The sequence below is a fragment of the Drosophila hydei genome, unplaced genomic scaffold (assembly GCF_003285905.1).
Source record: "Drosophila hydei strain 15085-1641.00,03,60 unplaced genomic scaffold, DhydRS2 tig00008121-arrow-pilon, whole genome shotgun sequence".
NCBI classification, from domain to species: Eukaryota; Metazoa; Arthropoda; class Insecta; order Diptera; family Drosophilidae; genus Drosophila; species Drosophila hydei.
This window is the reverse complement of record NW_022045832.1, coordinates 425887-447400: the sequence shown is the minus strand read 5'-3', so window position 1 is coordinate 447400 and position 21514 is coordinate 425887. Positions and strand designations below refer to the sequence as shown.

The following is a 21514-nucleotide window of genomic DNA, read 5'->3' as shown; positions in this document are numbered from 1 at the left end:
CACCCCTGAGTCAGTATTCAAGCAGATGCAGAGGAATCGTAACTTTAGCTGAAGCTGTTAAATGCGAATTGCTATCGTATATATAACACCTATAACGGTATAGCTAAGCCTGTTCCTATGTTGTCTGCCGCGCCGTACTCACTTGAATTGTGGTCGTAGTGGCCATTCTGTTGGTTCATCTTGGCCGGGGAGTCGGTGTTCAGCTGGGAGGCAGTTACCGAGCGTGTTTGAAGAGTGTTTGGCTTGGAATTGAGTGCTGAGCCGGGCGCACTGGGCAGGCCGCTGCTGGTGGCGCTGCTGCCGCCGCCGTTTGGCTCGTCGAGCAGCTGGCGCAGCCGTTGCAGTTGTGCCTCCAGCTGGCGATTGTGATCCTCGAGTATTTGCATACGCGCCTCCAGGCGACCCTTGTGCTGGCGCAATAGCTTTGCCTCGGCCATCATATCCTGGCAAAGAGCAAAAGTTTGATTTGTGCCTGTTGCTGTGATCTATGCCTGATCTTACCTGGCCATGCTCGCCCTGAGTGGACAGGCCCGTCATGCTGGAGCTGCTGGAGTGGTGCATGCCGTTCGAGTCGTCAGGCGTGCCGCTCTGCTGTTTGGTGCACAGCTGCTGGTATTCGGCCTGCAGATTGGCGTTCTCCTCCTCAAGGTCGCGTATGATGGCCTCCAGCTCCTCGCGCTGCTCCGCATCCATCGCGGCCATCACCTGCACCGGCGATTTGGGCGCGCTGCCATTGCTCGTGGGCAGCGCCTGGCAATACTGCGCGATTAGCTGATGCTCATCGTCGCTGTCGGGCGTCGAATTGGAACCAGTCCCACCGTATTCAACTTGTGCCAACCGCGACGCATACATCTCCAGGCGAGAGTGCATGTCGCTTTGCAGCTGATGCGAGGTGTGCTGTGGACTGGGCGCCGGGCTCTCGAGGGCATCCCCTGTTGTACATGGATGGGAATTAGTAAAAGTGTAATGCAGGCATGGTGCTTCCGCTGCTCACCCTCTAGAACACTCTGCACGGGCAGATAGCCGACGCGTGGATGCTTCTTAAAGTATTTGCGACTCTTGAATTTGTTTTTAAGGGCGCGCGTGAAGTCACGTACGTCCTCGGTGGATGTGGTCTAAGGAGTGAAATATAAGATAATCGGTTTGTGATAGTTGTTCATTTTTCACTTGGCAAATTCATTAAGCATACGCACCGTTGTGCAGTACTCGTGCATGGGATGGGTTAGCTTGTGGTTCTTGGCATTTCGTCCAAAGAAGAAACACTTTTGGCACATGTCAAAGTTGAAGCACTTGAGGCAGCGATAGCGGAAGCCGACAATTGGATACTCTTTGCATATGTTGCACTTGGCCTGATGCTTGGCTGCCTCGGCGGCAGCCAGACGATGCAGCACTGGCAGCCAGACCAGACTCTGCGGCTCGTGCTGCAGCCAGCCGAGGAAGTGTTGCAGCTCGATTGAAATTTCCTGATTGCCATCGATGGCTTCCTGTGATATGCCGGCCTGTTCCAAGCACGACCGAACCGAGGGCTCAATATTAGAGCCACCAAAAGCGGCCACCTCGCCCAATTGCCGCGGAACCTAAGTAAGGCATTGAAATTATGTTTCCAGTTCCATTCTCCAACGGCCAACACTCACCTGTATGCAATCGTGCAGCAGCAGTCCCAAGCGTCGCTGATCCGCTCGCCGCTCGGTATCGGCAACCAAGCGGAATAGATAGCGATACTTCTCTTCGAGATGGCCCCTGCAGAGCAGCACGAGGCCCACCTTAAAGCTGAGCACCCGTATTTGTCCGGTGCGCTGCGAGTCGTACACATTCAGTATCCAGTTGATGGCCAAGTCGAGCATTAGCGTCAAATCAATTTTATCGATTGTCACATAGAGCGAATGCAGCACCGTCGTCATGTCCGGTATGTCGATAAGCTTGTCGTTCTGGGCCCGAAGTCCATGGCGGTCAAACGACTCGCAGGCGGTGGCCATTGAGATGCGATCCAGTGCTGAGATTGGAAATGTTGCAAGATTTTCAAATATGTGATTAATATAATTATAAATATATGAAGAATATATATATATTAATAACAGTTGATAAGTGTGTTAGGTTCAATTTGTTTGACCTACCCAATCGCTTTTGGACAGCCCGTAGCTTCATGGCTGTGCGGTAGGCTGAGAAGCGAATTTCGTTGAGGTCCGCTAGGCCCTTCATCAGCTCGATCATCTCCGGGTGGTCCCAGTGTGTGGTCTCTCGTTCATGGCTGTAAGCAGATTAACGGCTCGAGTTTAGCTCTGAATGGCTCCTGTTTTTGGCGAAGGTGGCGGTACTCACTCGATGTAGTAAGGCACGTTGGCGGCAGTTGTGGCACGCTCCCAGGGCGGCTTAACACTTTGTCCCAAATTGGGCAATGGCCCAATGGTGCCACTGTTTGATGTATTGCGTCCATCGTCCCCGTTCTCGTGCGCATTATTCGCACCCGCCTGGCACAAAACCTTCTGACGTTCGTCCATCGCAATGTGCAGCAACTTCATGCTGTAACCAAAAATCGGGCAAGCGAAAGAGTGAGTGATGGGAGCCCTTTCTCTGTGGCAGCGCACACTTACCGTGTATTCAAATCCTCCAGCTTAGACAAACACGGGGTCGGTACAAGCACCTGGTTGGCGGTGAAGAAGGATTGCTGCTCGTTGCAGTCGTCTAACAGGGCACTGGCCGTGGTCATCTTGTCCCGCAGCCGTTGTAGCTGCTGCATCTGCTCATTAGCCTCGCCCACTGATGGGGGCGTCTGCCAGGTGAGCTGTGTTTGTTCAGCCAAAGCGACACGGGAGGTCAAGTCCTCCAGCACCTTTTGGAATTGGCGCATTTTCTGGAAGAAACAAGTTAAGAAATTTGCCAATTAGCAAGGGTCATTTATGGGCCTGATAGCAGTTATAAATAAATTATTTATGGTAAAATAAATTGTGATTTATGAGTCTTATTGTATAGCAAAGGTTAGAGCTGAAATTCGTAAATTATATTTTATACGGGCGACCAAATAAAAGCAATAGGAAAATAAATTGCAATAAAATGAAATTGGTTTTAGATATTGTTGGCTTCGACTTTATTTTAAAACTACATCCAAGCCATAATATATGGAATGGTACAATACATTTACTATATAATTTCGGATTACGTTTTTGAGTTCCATACTATATGCTACTAAGCAGCTAAACTCAATCTCCCTTAAAAAGTTGATTTGAGATCCGAAAGAGTGAGATGAAACTTTCAACTGTATGCTGAGCTGCCTGCCTGCCTGAACTAATGATATCTGACGAGGGAGTTCATTGAAAATAGTTTTTTATTATTTCCAAACTTTCTGCAAAGGTTAAATGATTGAGGTTAAATGCCATACCAATTAGAATTTTTCAATAGCTGAATGTTATTAACAGCTCTGAAGTAGTCTCACAGATCATTATTCGAATGTCTTCAATGTAAGTTAAGGTTCTTAAATATTTCAATTTTCGCATAGAGAATAAAATTTAAATTTACTCAAGAACACATTTTGGCATATTAAACACAAGCTTTATAATAATTAGCTCTGAAGCTTAAGATGTATGTAAACTATGTATATGCGACATTTATGGATTGCTTTTCATATTTTAAATTAGTTTTGGGTGAAAGCTGTAGAGTTTTTCCTATCCATTGTCTCGGCTTGTATATTGGCGATGTCTCAGCTGGCTCGCTTAATTGTCTGAAAGCTGTGTGTGGCTGCCGCATTACGCATACGCCACGCTGCGCGCAGTGCTCGAGCCAATAATGCGGTAATGGGACGTTGTGCGACTTCAGTGAAGTGAGCCTTCATTTAAAGTTGGGCATAAGTTAATCAGAGTCTGTATTTATGCTGCTTTTATGTCAGCGTCCCTGTCGCTATCGCTGTCGCTGTCGCTGTCTCTGTGAGCAGGCTCTTCATTAGCAGTAAAAGGCAAAAGGCGCGCCATAATTTTTAAGCGACAGCAGGAAGCAAGCTTTGCGCCAGGTGGAGCCATGGATGCTGCTGTTGCCAGGCAGCAAGTGGCAACGTTTTATTTCGCACATTTTCATCATTCTCGCTTTGGCAGACCATTTGGCGGGGGCAGCTGGAGTTTGCAACAAAAACTTTCATTGCTGTCATTTTGCATGCAACAAGCAAAATGCATTTACCTTCAACTTTCAACTATGCCACAGTCGCCAGAATGGCTGCATGCAGCATGCAGCATGCAGCATGCAGCATGCCATGCTCGCAATTTACTCTATTATTTCATTTAGTTATAGTTTTAGTTATTTGCTCGCATACTTTTTTTTCGCACTGTAATTCGATTTTCTGAAAGTTTGTGTTTATGATTTTAAACTTTGCCGCTTCTGCTGGCGCCCAGAGGCAAGTTTCTGCTTTATAATGCATGCAGCGGCAGTTTCGGATGTGTTCAACAGTCTCGATTCTATGCTGCAAGGTGCACATGAGCGACAGATGACGACGGCACTGAAAGCCATTTTAACTTTTAATATACATTTTAGCAAGTTCTAATAAAATGTTATTCACGTGCTTTGTTTGCCTTTAACGGAGTTGGTATTTTAAAAGTTTCGAATGCATGTTTCAGTAGAAATTTGAAAAGGTTTCGTTTTATGGGATTAATTGTGTTTGTCTCTTTACATGCATCAAAGTCTGTAACTTTGTTCACTTTAGAGAAGACTTCCTTTCGTTCATATGGCAAAACATGTTTGCTTTGGGGCTCCTCAATTAGGAATATTTTATGTTGCAACATAACTGCAGCTACAGCTCTCAATTGCTTCTTTTGTGTTGTAAAGTTTTGTGCTTCGACTAATTAAGTGTAAACATGTTCTGAAGTTGCAATTAATTGCGCATTTGTTGCCACAAAGAAGCGCAGCAGCGAGCGCTTTGCATTTCTGTTTAATTAGCCAAAAGAGGCCAACAACGGCAAAGGCAAGCGAAGTGAGGACGCGATGCTGACGCTTGGCTTTTCGCCGCAAGCAGTTGGCCGCGGCAATCAATAATTTCATGTTTACAATAAATATGCAGCCTGCTCGACTCCCGCCCACCTGCCACAGCTGGCGCTGCACTAATTAGTGACAACAAAGACAAGCAACTGTTTGATATCAGAGCAGCCCGATATGGAACTTCAGGGCAATGCACCTTTGGGGGACGTTGTCTAGAAGCCCGTGCAACTTTTTCAGTTTTAATCAATGGCAACAAAGCAAAAAAGCCTCAAAGATGCGTGAGAGTGGGCACGGAATCCTTGTAAGGCCAACATGGCCGCCAGCTGGGCGGAGTTTCGCCTGCCTTTTGTGCACTCGAAGCAAATGCTTAAAATATACATTCAACCTGCATCAAATTATGCTCGAGTGGCGACTGCCTCCTCCTGCCAGCCACTGTCCAGCTAAGCCACAGAAGTTGTCCACATACTTTCTATGGCATCTCAGCGAAATGGCGAATGGGCGAACTAAGCAATGCCAGAGGGTGCAGTGAAAAGTTTCCAGCCCAGACTAGAGCTAGCAGCTGCAAGTCGCAAAATGTTGCAATTTATATATAGAATTTGTTAAAGGTAAATTTAATTTTGCCTAATCAAATTGACAAAAGCTTAGGCCCCCTCGTTCTACGATTCACATTTAAGTATTTGCCCTGTAAATAAATCACAAATTAAGCAAAAAATAAATTTTGCATATAAATATCATTTAATACAATTTCAATGGCAATTCGATTCCAATTAGAGCGTTCTAATTGGACGCTGCATGCAACCACTCAAGTATTTTGCAAATGCAAATAATTTTACTACACAATTGCCCTGGAATTATCAATGATTGTTGATGTCCAAATATAAAGGGAATATTTAATTAATATTTAATGCCTTCAGCGAAGGAATGTAGCTGCAATCTCCATCTAATTATGCATATTCGAGCGAAGCCATTGATGGCCTGTGGCCGAACTTCAATCGAGTTAGGGTAGACTAAGGAATGCGCTTAATTAAAACTATAAGACTTAACTATTGCTGCTTATTAAACTGCATATGGGAGGCAGCTATGCAACATGTTGTTAAGCGGCAGTTAGCCAAGGCACAAACCTCATTTTCATCGCGCAACATGCCAACAATTTGAAGAAACATTCGCTCCGCATCGTTCTGGGGATCGCAGTTGGAGTAGGTGTCGTCCATGAGGGTGATGTCGCCGATGCGACAGTGCAGCTGCTCCTCGGACGAGGAGGAGTACAGCGACAACATGTTGCGTCGTCGCTGCTCGTGCGCAACATGTTGCAGAGCAGCATCAACGACTAGTGAACGTGACGTCAACTGCGATGGTTGCGTAGCTGCCACCGCTGCTGATGCTGCAGCAGTTGCCGCTGCCGCTGCTGCTGCTGTTGATGTTGTTGCTGCTGCTGCCTCGTCATCAGCATCTGCCTCATCGCAGCCGCTGCTGCTGAGTTGCGAGTAACTGAGGCTCAGTTGACTGCACCCGTCGTGGTCCTCCTCATCATGATCCAGATCCAAATCAAGTTCCAGCTCATGCTCCAGCTCAGTGCCGCCGGTGCCGCTGTCGCCGCTTTGAGAGCTGGCCTTCGCTTGGCCACTGGCTGTCGCCGTAGTCGCTGCGGCTGCGTTGGCCACCACCACAGCCAGATGATTGTAGGCCTGCGATTCGCCGCTGCTGCTGCTGCTGCGACTGCGTCGCTTCATCGAGCGAAACGGCGACAGCAAGCGACGACGCGTGCTGCCCGTGGGCGTGGCATAGGGCGGCTGCTGCTGCTGCTGCTGCTGCTGCTGTTGGGACGGCGCGCCTGCATAGCGTTCCAATGACCTTGACTTGCTGTGATTGCTGTAGATCGTGGCACCAACATTACTTCCAGCCTCGCCAGCTCGTCCGGCTGCCATTCCCGCTCTCGCCGTCTGCCTTTGTCTTCTGCCAGCGTCGATGTGCGCGTTCTCTATAATTTCGCCTGCCTCGTCGCTGGAGCTGTGCGACAGTGTCGCTGCCGGCGCTGTTGCAGCAAATAGGCGCATAGTTGTTGCTCTTATTGTCGATGTTGCTGCCGATGTTGTTGCTGCTGCTGCTGTTGCTTGTGTCTTGTGTCGGGTTAATTAATCTTTCTACTATTATGCAGATTTCAGGTTTTTGTTTTGTTCTTAGGCACTTGGCTGCATCGTTTTAGGGCACATTCTTGCGTAATGAACGTTTCTATTTTTATAGACCGGTTAGACAGGATTGCCTGCGTTTCCTTTTCCTATGCTGGACAAATATGGCAACGCATTAGGTAAACAACTACACACACTCGCTATCGACGGCTCAAATAAGCCACTCAATTACGCCGAAAATTTCTCAGGGCCCCCCGCTCTGTAAACATGGCCTAGCGTTAATTATCCAGACATCATGGAATGTTTATTAAACACGTTGTTGTTGTTGATGTTTGTGGAGTCGACAAAGGTTGTCGGCTGCATTTTGTTTGCACAATTGCTGGGCGTGTGTAAATTATGTTGGGCAATATTTGCCCATAGATAAGTTCTTCAATGTTTCAGACACCAAGTTGAGATGTTCTACAACGAACCGTGACATTGTCGCTGTCAGAGTTTCCGACAAATATATGACAATGTTGATTGCCGGCAAGAGGATGTTGGCGGGGCAGAAAGACAGAAAAGGTGGGAAAGGTTAATGGAACGACACCAAGTGTATGAGAAAGTGAGCCAAGCCTTAGGCGAAGGCCATGAATAATGTAAATTTAGCCAACAAATTTGAATATGAGAGCTATTCAATTGACCTGAGCTAATACCTCAAGAATCTAAAGCGAGGCTTCATAACACTTCTACCTTATAAGCAGCTCAAACATACACGAATACAGATAAGAGTCGCTGTGAAACTTTTACTTTTGATGATGAAATTTGTGAACAATTTTGCTTCTTCTTCTTCCCGAAACTCAAAGTATGTGCAATAAGCAAACAGGGCAGTCTTATGTCAACTTTAAGTTGGGGCAGTCGAAAAAAAGTGTCAAGTAGTTAGTGCTTATAACTAAGCAATGACCGCACAGAAAAAGGCAAATATATAAGAAGAATGGATGGGGAGTAGCAGGAAAAAGATGATATTACAGAATGAAGTGACAAAAAGCGCAGTAGACGAAAGCTCATTAAAATTCTAAGCCGTAAAGCAAAACAAAGTTTTAAGCAAAGTCAAGAGCGGTACGTGAGTATCGGGCGGGGGTGGGGGGTTGTCTCTGCGACGGGACGACGGGACGGCAACTGTCCAACAGACAAGAAAGCTAACAAGCCATTGAGTGACGGCCCAGACGGTCCGAGCGTTGACTGCGACCGGTTGAAAGAAGTTCTTAAGCTCAAAATGGAGAAAGAAAAAAGAAACAAGGAAAGGCAAAAACAAAAAATACCTGAATACCAACAAGTAATGCCGGTAATGACATTGTAACGGTATTTATTACAACATTACAACGACTGACAAGTGTCTAATTAGTTGTGGCAACATGTAACGCTCATGCAACATTGTTGCCTCTAGTTGTGCCAGAATTTTCAGTTTTCCATTTTCCGTTTTCAGTTTTCGACTAAGAATTAAGAGCTCTCCCAGCCACTTGGTGGGCAATTGAAAATATGCCACACGCACTTGTATATCTGCATAAAAATGCTGCTGATTGCAATTGACGTGCAACACGAGTTTTTGTGGCACGGCACAGCCGATGCGAGTGCGCGCGTGTGCATAAAATTAGTAACTATTATTGGAGTTATCAAGTGTTATTGTTATTTTTGAATGCATCACAAATTGTTTACGAGGAAAATGCATTTCCCATCTGATTGATGTACTACGGCATGGACATGCGGCAAATGCGAAATGAATTTCACTTTCGGCCCACTCGCCCAGCCGCCCACTCGTCGTTCGCCCTCTTGTTGTTTGCTTCTAATTTATAAAATATGCATATGCTATCTGAACCGAGAACGTTGTGACTTGCATGCGAAATCCGTGCCAGACTGAAGTTTCAATAAATGTTGGGATGCAACATCGGAATGAGGCGCTGCCACAGCAGTTGGACATTGCTTTTTTGCTTTTGATATGCAAATATTTTGCTAAAACTAAAAAAAATGCACACGATTCGCTGCAAATAAAAGGGGAAACGGAATGCATTTCGGTCACATGTGGATTGAGTAATTGAATTGCAAAAGATACCCCAAGAGGCGGCTCACAACATATCGAGTACTGTTGTTCGCAATTAGCTGGCTATTCAAGTTGTAATTCAGTTAGTAGTGGAAGCAAATACACAAATATTTACAATTGGTATTCAACAGAGTTCAGTTGAGAGAATTTCAGATAATTTGTCAAGTTGATTGCCGAAAGGTTGATTTACCAGAGATTAGATCTCTCCAACTGCTTTCCGATTCACAGCACATTTACCATATCTAATCTTGAATCTAGCCAATGCTTTAGTCTTTTCACTTTCAGCACGACTAATACGAAATGCGCGGCACATCAGATGGTGCCAAATGGCTTAGTGCCGATTTGTATACGAGAAGTAAAACAAGCAGACATCAAATTTATATCGCTCGCTTGTGTTCGGTTATTTATGGTAAATCCGTTTACCTGCGCCAAATATAACACAAGCACATCGAGCAGCTCCCATATTTTGTCAATTTATCAGCCGCAGCTTCAAAAGAAAAAGAAAAAAAAAACTAATTAAGTGGCCAAAGCTTTCGGCCCTGGGGCAGAAGACAATGCGAATAGAAAGCCTGCGGTCACATCCCATAACTCGTCACGATCTCCAGGTGTCGGATTTTCGAGCGTTTCACAAAGGGCCCTCGGAGAGGCAGAGGAAGAGAGAGGGAGAGAGCGGGAGAGAGAGAGATCGAGAGAGATCAACAACCGTGACAAGAATACGAGCCATAATTCAAGCATGGAAAGTCTAGGCAATTGCAATAGAAATGCTGATTCATGGCCCGCAATGATAATGTAACAGCAGTGAAAAAGTAAAGCCAGGCCACGAAAAAAGTGAGACTTGGGGTCGAGTTAAAGTCACAACGTTGCAGCTGCAACTATTGATAAGAGTCGCGGCACGTGCCACAGATAAAACTAAATTGATTGAGACGCCGTCTCGCAATTTCATTGAAAACTTTTGGAGCCAAGCCGAGATGTGCTTTGCTGTTGGCATTTTTAATCGCTCACTGGATAATTTTCGTTAAAAATTGTGCGAAGACTCTTCAAGCCAACGACTTGTCTTCAGTGCATTCAACTCTGAATTGAATTCTCCATAAAAAAACACAACAGCAGAAAAAACTGAAAAGAAAATAAATAAAAAACTGACTGAAGAATCATGGGACACGTTGCATACTTGCGGATTATTATATTTACATACACACAATATGCAAACCGGAAATTTTCGTCAGTTTTATTCAATTTATTGTGATTCAATGGAACGAAATAAGAGGGAAATAAAAGCAAAAGTGCATAATGTATATACCACAGCACTAGTTCGTTCTCTGCCTCTGTCTCTGCCTCTGCCTCTCTCACTCCCTCTCTCCCACTCTCACCATTTGACATTTGTTTGCCTTGCTGGCCCTGCGCAGCGTTTCGCTTTTGCTCTTTGAACGGCAACCGCCCCATTCTCTGCGAGTGTTACTAGTTCTGGATGCCCGCCCATGCATAATTTTCCAGTTCTCGGCTGTGAGCAGCTCGGCCCATTGTCAATGTTGTTGTTACAGAGCGTAAATCGTCGACGAGCTGCATTTACACACACACAGAGAGAACAGAGGAAAATGGAAATTGTGTGTGGGCGTGGAAAGCGGTGTATTTTGTTATTGTTTTGTTTCAAATGTGTTTTGTTACGCTTAATGGATGTAGTTCTCCATACAAGGCCACGAGTAGCCCAAGCCGTCTATGGATGTTCCATATAGATCCAGCTCTCTGATAAGCAGCAAGCTTAGCATGTGTGAGCTAACGAACTTGTCCCGTATCGTTCGATAAGCAAAGCAATTTTCATAAATAAATGCGAAGCATTCGTGTTCCGATCTCATCAAAGGCATAAATAAAACTTTGCTTAACAACTTTCTGTTGGCTTCGCTTCCCTCGCTGTAGTTTTGCATATTTTATAGCTATTTTAATTGCGCTCTTCGCACTGGGCAAGCACAGCTTAGGCCCAAATTACAAACAATTTCAATTCAAATGTATTTCGATTTTGGGTTCTTGCAACATGACTCAAGCCCATGTCGAGCCTGAACAAGTCCCATGCGTCATGCGCTCAATTGCAAGCACAAAGACATGTGGCACGCCCACAGCCCCACATCAATAGCGGCAGGCGCCAGAAACTGGCGTTGGGAAAATGATATATCAAATATAAAATGCGAGTTTTTGTTCTCTGCACAGATGCATAGATTGTCGGGCTGTGGCTTAGGTCTCAGTTGCCTAGTTTTTCGAATCGCAAAACAAACAAGACGTGGGCAAGGACTCTGACCATGGCCAGCAATAAAAGTCAAGAGTGCCAGGCGACATGGCACAATTTATCACAAACAAATGATCGCAACAAGCCGCTGCATGAAATGGAGACTACGAAATTGGGAATGGCTGAGGAAATGGCGTTGGGAATGGCAATATTCGTATTGGGAAGGAGGTCAGTGCTGGAGTCGCGCTGCTATTCAAGGCTGACAGCTCCTGGGGCGTGGGCGTGGCTGCGCCACGCTTAAAAGGCTTTCGGTTAAACGAATTTTCATATCAATTTCGTGTGCTCGTTCGCGCTGGCTGGGCGGGTTGGTGGAATGGCAAATGGAATCAATTGTTGAATTTTCCCGTGGCCGAGCTGGAGCAAAGCGCACAGACTTCAGGCGAAAATAACGTGGAAAATTTACAAGATGTTTTCGTTGCGATAAATAAAGTTGCAAATGTGAGCTGCATCAGCTGGCAGGCAATTCGATCTACCTCTCCCGTTTGTCCGCCTCCTTAGGAGGTGCACTTTGTGTATCCGTCTGACAGCAATTTGCCACAAATTGCTGCTACGCATTCATACAAATTGAAGGCCGCTGTGTATGTGTGTGTGTGTTGGGCATAGAAACTGGTCCAATATCTAGGACCTTAAGACTTGTTTATTGCATCGCCCATGCAGGCAGCTTTTGATTTTGCCTTTGTCTTACTCTATATTCAGGCAAATATAGTTGCTCCAAGTTGGCTGCAGTTGCTTGTGCGTGGTCCAGCCAGGATGTTTTTTCTGTCTTATTGTTTGTCTGCATCACAATTGCAATAGCTTATGGAAACGATTTTTCATTCTATGGAGTCTTAGATTCAAATAGCAAAGGAATCAACTATTTTTATATTTCCTTGGCGACTTCTAGAGAACTTTAAATGGGAATGCTCAATAGATAAAAGTTGTTAGTGTAGCACAGTAAACAATCATAGAAGGGCATTCAGTGTTGACTTTTCCTATGAAACATGTCAGTGGAACAAAATAGAAGCCATGCTTAGCTTTACAGCTACAGACACGATAAGATATGGTGGCATCGGCACTGCTCATAATACGAGTGCAGAAAGTAATTTTCGCTTCTTTTATGACGCCGCATTTTTATAAATAATAAATGCATACGAGATGTGCGGCGCATAAAAATGTATTATGGAGTCGGGTGAAGAATTTATGGCAAGCAGCTGAGAAGAAGTGCCAGATGGCTGCGTTAGCCAAAAGTGGCAATTAAAGATATATAAATATAATTCATACATATAAATATTTAATCTATCCAATTAGAAAACTATTTGCAGGCAGCGCCACTATTGTTTGGCCGAGCGCTGGGCAGTGCGGCATTTAGTAAAAGTTTTTCTAGAATCCAAAATTGTCGCACGTATCAAGTGCAGCAGCTGAACGAGTGTGGGGCAAGGGATTGGGCTCGGGGCATTGGCCAGTCCCTACGTGTGAGCTCTCGGATGCATGTTCTTTTGTTTGTGAAAATTATTTTATAATCATTTTATCACATTTTCAAACCAAGTGCCCAGCTGCCGCCAGCAGCAGCAGCAACAACATCAACATGGCCAAAGTTTTCAGGGCACACACCTGCTGCCCGGCTAGCAGAGATGCGAGCATTGGCAGGATGCCGAGTACAACAATAGTTTGGCTGGCTCTCGGGCATGTTGGCAGCAACTTTGGGCTCCTATTGATGCCATGCGGGCTCCCGTTCAGACACACACGCACGCACACACACTCCAGCACACGTTTATGGCATTGAATCTTCATTTTCGTTAGACAATGACAAAAATGGAGCATAATAGATAAAATTAAGTGCAAGTGCAGCAGACAGCAGATAACGGCCAGCGAAGCTCCAGCTCCAAAGCGTGCAACTTCGTCCTTGCCTCAGGCATGCTCGCAGTGTTCCAGAGAGTTAAGCATCGCATAAAGCCATTAATAAAGTGTATTGAATGGCTTTCAGCTAAATGCAATGGCATCAGACGAAACGGCGGCTGCACTGCCTGACAAAAATAAAAATCCTTTTGTGTTGGCAACGGCAGCATTTAACGCCATCGCCGGATAAACCTTGGCAGCTGACAGGCGTCCAAATGATATATGTAACATACATAGAGCGATAAGCTGCTCAAAGATGTAGGAAACATAATAATAGAATGTAAAAAAAAATAATAACAATTGCATGAAGAAGTACAAAGAACCCCAAGAGAGTTGGTCAGCATTCAAGCTATCATATATGAGCTCTATCAGTTCCTAGTTGAGTAGAAGCAATTTGCAGCATTTAGGGAAGGAATAGAAGCACTTTGCCCACAGACTAAGGTAGTTAAGAAATCAATTTAAGCATTCGGGGAAAGGCTTTGACACTCCTCTTTGGCATTTCACAAAGTTGCTGCTGTCCCAAAATAATTTTGCATATCAGTTAGCACAGAGCCTTGGCGTCTGGCTGTCTGTCAGCTTGCATAGCTGAAGCTGAGCCAGAGCGACCTTTTGAACTTTAGAAAGAATAATACAAGTGCTGACCTTTAAATCTCTGCTGCCCACAACACGAGACCCAATTAGCTGCGTAGACTTATTTCTTGTCTTGTCCGCAAAATGCACGCAAAGTTTTGCTAATACAACTTTAAGTGGCAAAAGCTCGAGCCTTTTGCGTGGAGTTTAGTGCCGGCTTTAAGCGTTTCGCACCTAGACAGCTCCAGCACGAAGAATCAGGTTTTTAATGAGCTATAAAGAGTCCTTTAAGAGCCAACTTAAGTGCCGGCGTACTAGCAGTATTTTTTGACGAGAAAACGTTAAGCGAAACTTGGCATACAACTTGAATACTGCAACAGCAGTAACAGGTAAATCAGCTGAGCACCTGAAATGCAGAAATAACAATTTGAAAGTCCCTACTGCGACTTTTCTCTACTTTTGGCCAAATAATTTAGTCACAATATTTTATGGCTCAATTTCCGTTTGCTCAACTTCCGCCCGCCGACTGCAATGGGCCGCAACGAATGCGCCCAAAAACAAGTTGCAGTTGTTGTGGATGATTAAACACAGCCAGACCCAGTTCAACTACCCAGTGGCAAGAGACAAAAGAAAGAGAGAGAGAGGGAGAGGGAGAGATAAAGAGAGAGAGGGAGGGAAAATACAGACACACAATGACGAAGTTTTGCCCCACCAAGCCTAGATTTGACTGCCATTTGTTTCTTTTGTGAAAAATGATAAATTTGCTGAGATCTATTTCAGCATTTTTTTGTCCCGAGTTATTTCTGTTTTCGTTTGTTTGCTTTTTGTTGGGTGTGTCACTTAATGACTTTATACTCAATGCTCAAGGAATGAACAACGAACAACAAACCAAAGCCTTACACTGCTCAAACTGAGGCACTCTCAGCTGTTACATGCTGTATTGTCATTATCATTATCATTATCATTATTATTAATAATGTTATTGTTACTATTGCTGATAATCTGTTTACCATTTCTGTATGGCAGTCAGGGCAATAGGTTGGGTCGCTGAAAATGACATGCGTCCCAGATATTTATGACTATGAAAGTGCGTAGATTGAAAAAGTTATTCAAATTGAAAGCTCAAATTCTAAATTAATTACAAATAAAATGTAAGTAAATAAATGAAATAATCCAATGATGTTAAATAAGAAAATAATTTGCTAGAAATGCAAATGAAATATTCAGCATTTAGTGGTAAGAGGAAGGTAAACAGAGAGTTTTTAGGTAATAAATATTTCTCAATTTATTTGCCAAGTTAAATATAGAAAATCCTAAGTTAGCTAAGTTGAAATACTTTAACCATTAATAATTCGAACATCAATCTGAGAAATTAATATGCAAACATTTAATTGCGATTGCAGTCGTTAAGTCAGCTTACGATTTGTTTCGGGCTGCTGTTCACTAATTAAGTTGTGCTAAGCGCATTTACAGCAAACAAATGTGAATGCGTAAATACAGTTACAAATGCCGGGCGCAAATCTGTAAAACTATCCAACCGAATCAGCCAAACAGCTTGGCTCGGCCCGGCCAACGGCCGATGACTATAAATGGGTCTGGGATTGGGAATAGACGTGCGCCGAGCAGCCGTAATATATTTGCATTAACCTAGTGACACATTTGGACATAATCTGATTAATTGGCGTGTAAAAGAGAAATAAATTGAGCGGACTAATCAAGCTCAAATAGAGCGGGCCAGAGATGTTGCAGCAGCAGCAGCCGCAGCAGCTCCAGTCGATTGAAGCTAACACCCACGCCCACGCCAGTCGAGAATTAGTAAGAGTCGCCATGCGAGTGGCTTCAAATTTCCAGCTAGTCATAATTTGATTCAATCTAAGTCGGCTGCTGCCTGCTGGCTGGCGACTGCCTGCTGTTGCCTGTCTGCCTGTCTGTCCGGCCGATAGTCAATTTTTCTATTTTGTATTATATTTTTCACAATTAATTGATGTCAACGGCTTGCAGCAAACCAGGAAGATTGAGCAACCAGACCGCAAAACGGCGTCGCTATCGTCATCATCTATATATATATATCTATCTGTCTATATATATAGATATCGTCGGTTTGGCAACTTCATCAAAGACGCGTCAAACTGGCGGCGTTTGTCTTTCTTGTGGCTGCATTGGCTTCAGCCTTAGCCGCAAAATCAATCAGCCATGGCAAAGTAGCGCACTTTTCACTCAGTCCCCAACGCTCGGCTGGGCTATGTGTGGCATGCCCCCGTGGCATGCCGCCCACATTTCCAATTTATTAAATGACATTTGTTTTGTCTTTCGCCTAGATATATTGGTGGTATACATATTTGTGCCTCTGGCCCCAAAGCATCAATTTTTAATTTCATTAGCGTGCCGCGGCCCCTGAGCCCCACTTTTCGTTTTTCATTATCTGTTTTTCCAATTTGCATTTGCCGGTTTTGTGTTTTGGTTACAGCACTCGCACATTTTCCGGTTCATGCTTTGCCCATTTGAATTTTAAATGATTATTGATTTTTTCTCGTTTTTATTTGCGTCTTTTTTCTCACCATTTTTGGCTGAGTTGCGCTTATCGATGGCCTATTTTGTGGCCTTGTGAACAGGCTCTGCCCGGCTGTCCAGCCGTCTGGTTAGCTGGCTGGCTGGCTGACTGGCTGGTAGCCAAGGCAAATATTGAAATTCAGGGGCAAACAAACTTGTTAATTACCTAAAGTGCACAAAGTTCACAATCTGTGTGTAAGGCACAAACAAACAGAGCTCGATGGCTGCTATTTAAAAATAACATTCAGGTAAACAGCAGCCCACTCAATGAGGGCAACCAGCTGCTGCCACAAATTCTTTTGGGCACTGCCAATATACATAAACATAAGCACATGGCTATTCATCAGCCAACAGTCAGACAATGAGTAGTTCAATCAATTCATGTGGTTTTACAACAATTTAAAAACTATTTAACTTTTGCAAACTAACTTGAAGATTTGGCGAGACTGCCTGACACCCTGCCTGAGCTGATAGTAATAAACATTCATTAGTGAATGCTACAAGGAATTGGTTGACTAGCAGCTACCCTGGCCACTTAAGAAGCCTGTGAGGCATCCGTGAAGATCCACAGAATTTTATTTCAAAAACAGTTAAATAATTTCTAGATATATATTTTCTAAGCTTTTAGAGTTTTCTATTTAAGCGCAAATAAGCTAATAGAATTATTTATAATTAAAATAACTATATATATAAACATGTATTCAAGAACTTTATATTCATTCGGAATTAAAAATGTTCTATAGCATCTAAATGTTATTCAGCGCTTGCTAGTTCTATTTTCAGAGTGCCATCGTGCAGCACTTACATATTTGCTTGTACAGATGGAAACGGCAACAGCGATTATAGGAAATCCAGCTAAACGCACCTGGCCATAATCTAAAATGTTTATTTAACAAATAAATTGGGCGAAATTGCGCAGCGTATTTTGCCAGAGTTGAGAAGATAGCAAAACAAGCCAGCACCACCTGCCCCACCCAGTGGGGTAGCAAGTGGGGCACTGGCAAATATTTCATGGGTGGTGGCCATTTATATATTTGTGCAATTAAAAGAAAATTGCTTTGGTTTATTTATGATCCCGAATTGCAGCCAGGTAGAAAATATGCAGCCCAACGAAATGCAAACAATGTAAAATCTGTGCAAATATTCGATATTTGTGTGAAACGGAACTGAGCGTAAGTATATGAGATAAAACTGCCTGGATATGGATCATGATATACAGCAAAAACTAATAAATATTTTACAAGCTGAATAAATGTATATATATATATATATACAGATATCTTAGCATTTCTTTAAGAGAAAATTTATATATATATAAATATACTTTGACGCTTACAAAAGTTCTATCAATTTTTATCAGTATTAAGTATTTCGTAGTAGTATTTTAATGCTTTCATATTGCGTGTTGGAATTTTCATTGGCTGATGGCTCATTAAAATCCACTCAACGGGGAGGCCGTTGTATCGACTCTTACTCAAAAACAATTGGCCATGCTTTCGAATATTGGAAGAGCCAAGGAAGAGAGCTGCAGCTCATTAAAGTCGCATTAAAGAGCAACTGTCAAAGACGCGGGCATCGAATCGCGTACCCGGTGTACTCGATACTTGAATTAGTCGGCGGCTCAAGCTGCTTTTACTTTCCCTTGGACTGCCGTGATTTTCGACAGCAGCAAAAAAAGTTCAACTAGTTTGGTATTTAATGCTTCACGCTTAAGTGGTCCCATCGATGGACTAATTCTTCATTTGAAGTTTAAGTCTTTGATGCGGGCTGACATTGATAAATGAGCCGATCCGGTTGTCAAGAGTTGGTTCTGCTCTCAGTGCTGTAGGTGCTGTCTGTCTCGCGGACTCGTTCGCTAACTAACTTAACAATGCATAACTGTTAGCTGCTGTTAACTTGGCTCTAAAGTTCATCTGCTCTTGGCTGGCTTCATGTAAATTTTCTGGTCAATTAACTTGTCAACATTTTGACAAACATTTGCGCTCATTAGAGACTTTGCCCAGAATTATTAATACTTGGCTGCTGCAGAGTGCCTGCCCCACTTGTTACAGTTGCGCCGCCACCAACCAAGTCAAGTGGCAGGCAGGCAATTTGTGGATGATTTGCATAAAATGCCTCTACAAGCCAGTTGTGATTTGAGCTGCTCTTGCCACTTCCTAGTGAGCAGCAAAAGAAACGCTCTGCCCACCCATCGGACAGACGCTGATGTGAATTATTTGATTTGTTTGCCTCTTGATGCGCTTAACAGTTCAATGAAGCGTGTCAGCATGACGCGAGGGGGCGTTCTCCGCTCCTAATCACAATTGAGATAAAGGATTCACTTTAATTGAGTGCAACTCTAGCTCGCAGCATAATTGTTCAATTGAAATGATTGAGTTGCTTCTCTGTCCACTGTCCAATGCCCGATAAACATGCAGCAATTAGTGTGGCAGTTTTTAATTGATTGGAACATTGCTTCGGAGCTGGGAGCGTCGAGCGTGCGGAAGCATGGAAAAACGCGTAAAACTATTGACAAGCTGCTTACTCACTTATCACTTATCGCCACAATTCGCAGCTGCCAACCTGGCCTAAGCGCCGATCAGTGGGCCTTAGCCGTGCTACGTGCTTGGCCAACAGTTGGCGAGCTTCGAGCCATGCATTTGTATGCATGCAACTATGTGGTTAAGCACTGTGCAAACAAATCACATGTGGCATTCGAGAGCTAAATATGCTCTGCTATGCGACAGTGCAGTATCAATCGAAGTTAACTCGAAATGCTAGATATACTGCGACGATTGCCTCTGCAAATCATATCAAGCTCAACAGTTTCCAATTTCATGAAAGATTGTAGCATATATGGCAACAATATAGATTTACAGCTATATAGAGATTTTTGCATATCGTCACGAATTCATATATATATATATATATATATATTTTTTTTTTTTTTGATCAATATCAATCAGCGAGTCGGTATACGCATATCTATCTGTCCCTATCTGTCGGGCTATCTTCTGTTATGCGCACAGCTGCCGCTTGCAGCTTGAATCATTCTTGACTGCATTGAACCACGATATCATACAACTGACTCTATATCTAATATGCTTTAATCTTGTCCAAATGAGATATAGTTTTACATTCTTAAAAGAGAAATACTAATTTTACGCAACTGCCCTACAGTAGACGCAATTTTCCAAGAAAATCTACTCTGTTTTGTGAAATATATGATGAAACTCAATTCACTAATTGATATGCAGTAGTTTTTAATATATATATATTTATAAATATATAGACTTATATATAGTATTTGGCAAACGGCTTGGTTGCATCAATGGACACTTGCGTTATCGCAGTTTTATTCACTTATCTGACACGCTCAGCTGCCATTTATTCAGATAAGTTATTTATTCACACCAGCAGATGCTTGTTATTCCACGTTATTTTTTTTCTATTTTGCATTTATAGCCAAAGATACATTTCATGCAGTCTACGGATGGTTGAAATGTGCCACTGCCAGTGCCACTGCACCACACCCAACAGCAACAACATGCCCTGGCTGGCAGCTGATATTTGTCTTCGCCTTTAGATACCAGCAAGAGTTGCTGTTACTTGTGCCATCTTATGCAATTCATCGGATACATTTTCCATCACTTGGCATGCAAAATGCACAACGGCATCGACCGAGTGCCCCGCCTCCCTGCCTCCCCGCCACACCGCCTGCTCCTCTATTCGCCTGTCTGTCAGTCTGTCACTGTGTCTGCTGCTTTGGCGCTCACGTTGCACATGCATGCAATTGAGTTGCAGTTGCATCTTTCGGGACTATAAATAACCGCGTCAAGCAGTTAACACCATTAACCGCATATTAATTGGCCGAAATAGGCACCATGAAATAATACCAGCAGGATTAAGCGCCACAGCGACAAAGTCCGATTCGAAGTCGCGACATTTGGCTGACATTTGTATAAGTTCCATAGAAGGCGTCGCATTGCCACATGAGCAAAGGCCTTAAATGGCACTTGGCGTCTGCATGTCGCATAGAGACACACACACAGACACACGCAGGCACACATCCATATATAATATATGAACACATTTATCCTCCATCCATTGCCATGCAAATGTCAGCCGCAGATGTGGGTGGCAGGGGGCCACGACGACTGCTGCGTGGGTGCGGAACGGCGGCAATTGCGGCGATAATTGAACATTTGAGGCACGCAAAAATTGCCAGATCTCCCCCTGCCCCCCCACACGCCAATAGGCTGACTCTGACTCCACAGCGAGAGCTCTTAGTGTACTAATAAATATGAATTGTGTGTGCAACAAAAATGACAACAAGAACTTCGACGACAACAAAAGTTGTCTTTGCCTTCTCTCTGCATTTCCTTTACTGTTCTCCCTAACACACACACACTCACACACACAAACACATGCATAAATTAAGTGCAATTAGCATAAATAATTTCCAGCTTTCAGCTGCAATCTAGAGAGATGGCAACAGTCAGCAGCATCGGCATGCAACGCGCTGCAAAGCAGCAAAATCAACAGCGCAAATATCGAGATTATTAGAAAACCAAATTTGGCATATCGAATGTGGACAAGAGCTAAAATGCAATGCTCTTGGTCAACAAGTGTCATTTTATAGTTTGCTTTTCGATTTGCGAACTGACTGCAAACTGAAAACAGAGTTTTGGGAATCATATATAACTGAACTAGATTTGATAATGGAAAGACTTCCATTCTGTCTAAAAGACTGAATGACTATTGTAATAATAATAATTATTATTATATTTATTATTTTGTTGATCTTTCTTCAGTATTTACATCATATTGAAACTAATCAAACTACTTATTAAACAGTTAAAAGGAGGCACAAGTTTAATCATTGTCCAATGCCTTTCTTGTCTTTGATGTGTATTATATTGAATCATAGACTTTCAGTTCCTTAAACACATTTTGAGCTCTTACGCAACGAAATGTAAGCAAATTCCTTAGAATTCATGTTGATGACATCATATTGCAGCTGTTTTCAAGCGAAACAAATCCATGTTTCGCATACAATTTTTTGCAGACAAAGAAGCGACGAATCGACCAATAAACCGTGTCTCAAAT

General features: G+C 43.5%; 1 protein-coding gene across 18 annotated transcripts in view; it reads right to left on the bottom strand.

Annotated features, from left to right (window-relative positions):
- LOC111604277 (dystrophin) overlaps positions 1-21514 on the bottom strand; it is a 146917-nt gene that overhangs the window by 1656 nt on the left and 123747 nt on the right. For 17 of the 18 annotated variants that reach the window (XM_030224985.1, XM_030224994.1, XM_030224986.1 and 14 more), the window contains 8 exons: positions 2592-2851; positions 2320-2520; positions 2115-2248; positions 1635-1993; positions 1194-1577; positions 995-1115; positions 502-932; positions 143-443 (listed from right to left, as the gene is read on the bottom strand). In XM_030224985.1, coding sequence (XP_030080845.1) covers positions 143-443; positions 502-932; positions 995-1115; positions 1194-1577; positions 1635-1993; positions 2115-2248; positions 2320-2520; positions 2592-2851 — 2191 coding nt within the window. Of the gene's footprint in view, positions 1-142; positions 444-501; positions 933-994; positions 1116-1193; positions 1578-1634; positions 1994-2114; positions 2249-2319; positions 2521-2591; positions 2852-6077; positions 7232-21514 lie in introns of those variants that run through there. The other variant, XM_023322292.2, reaches the window with a different exon arrangement.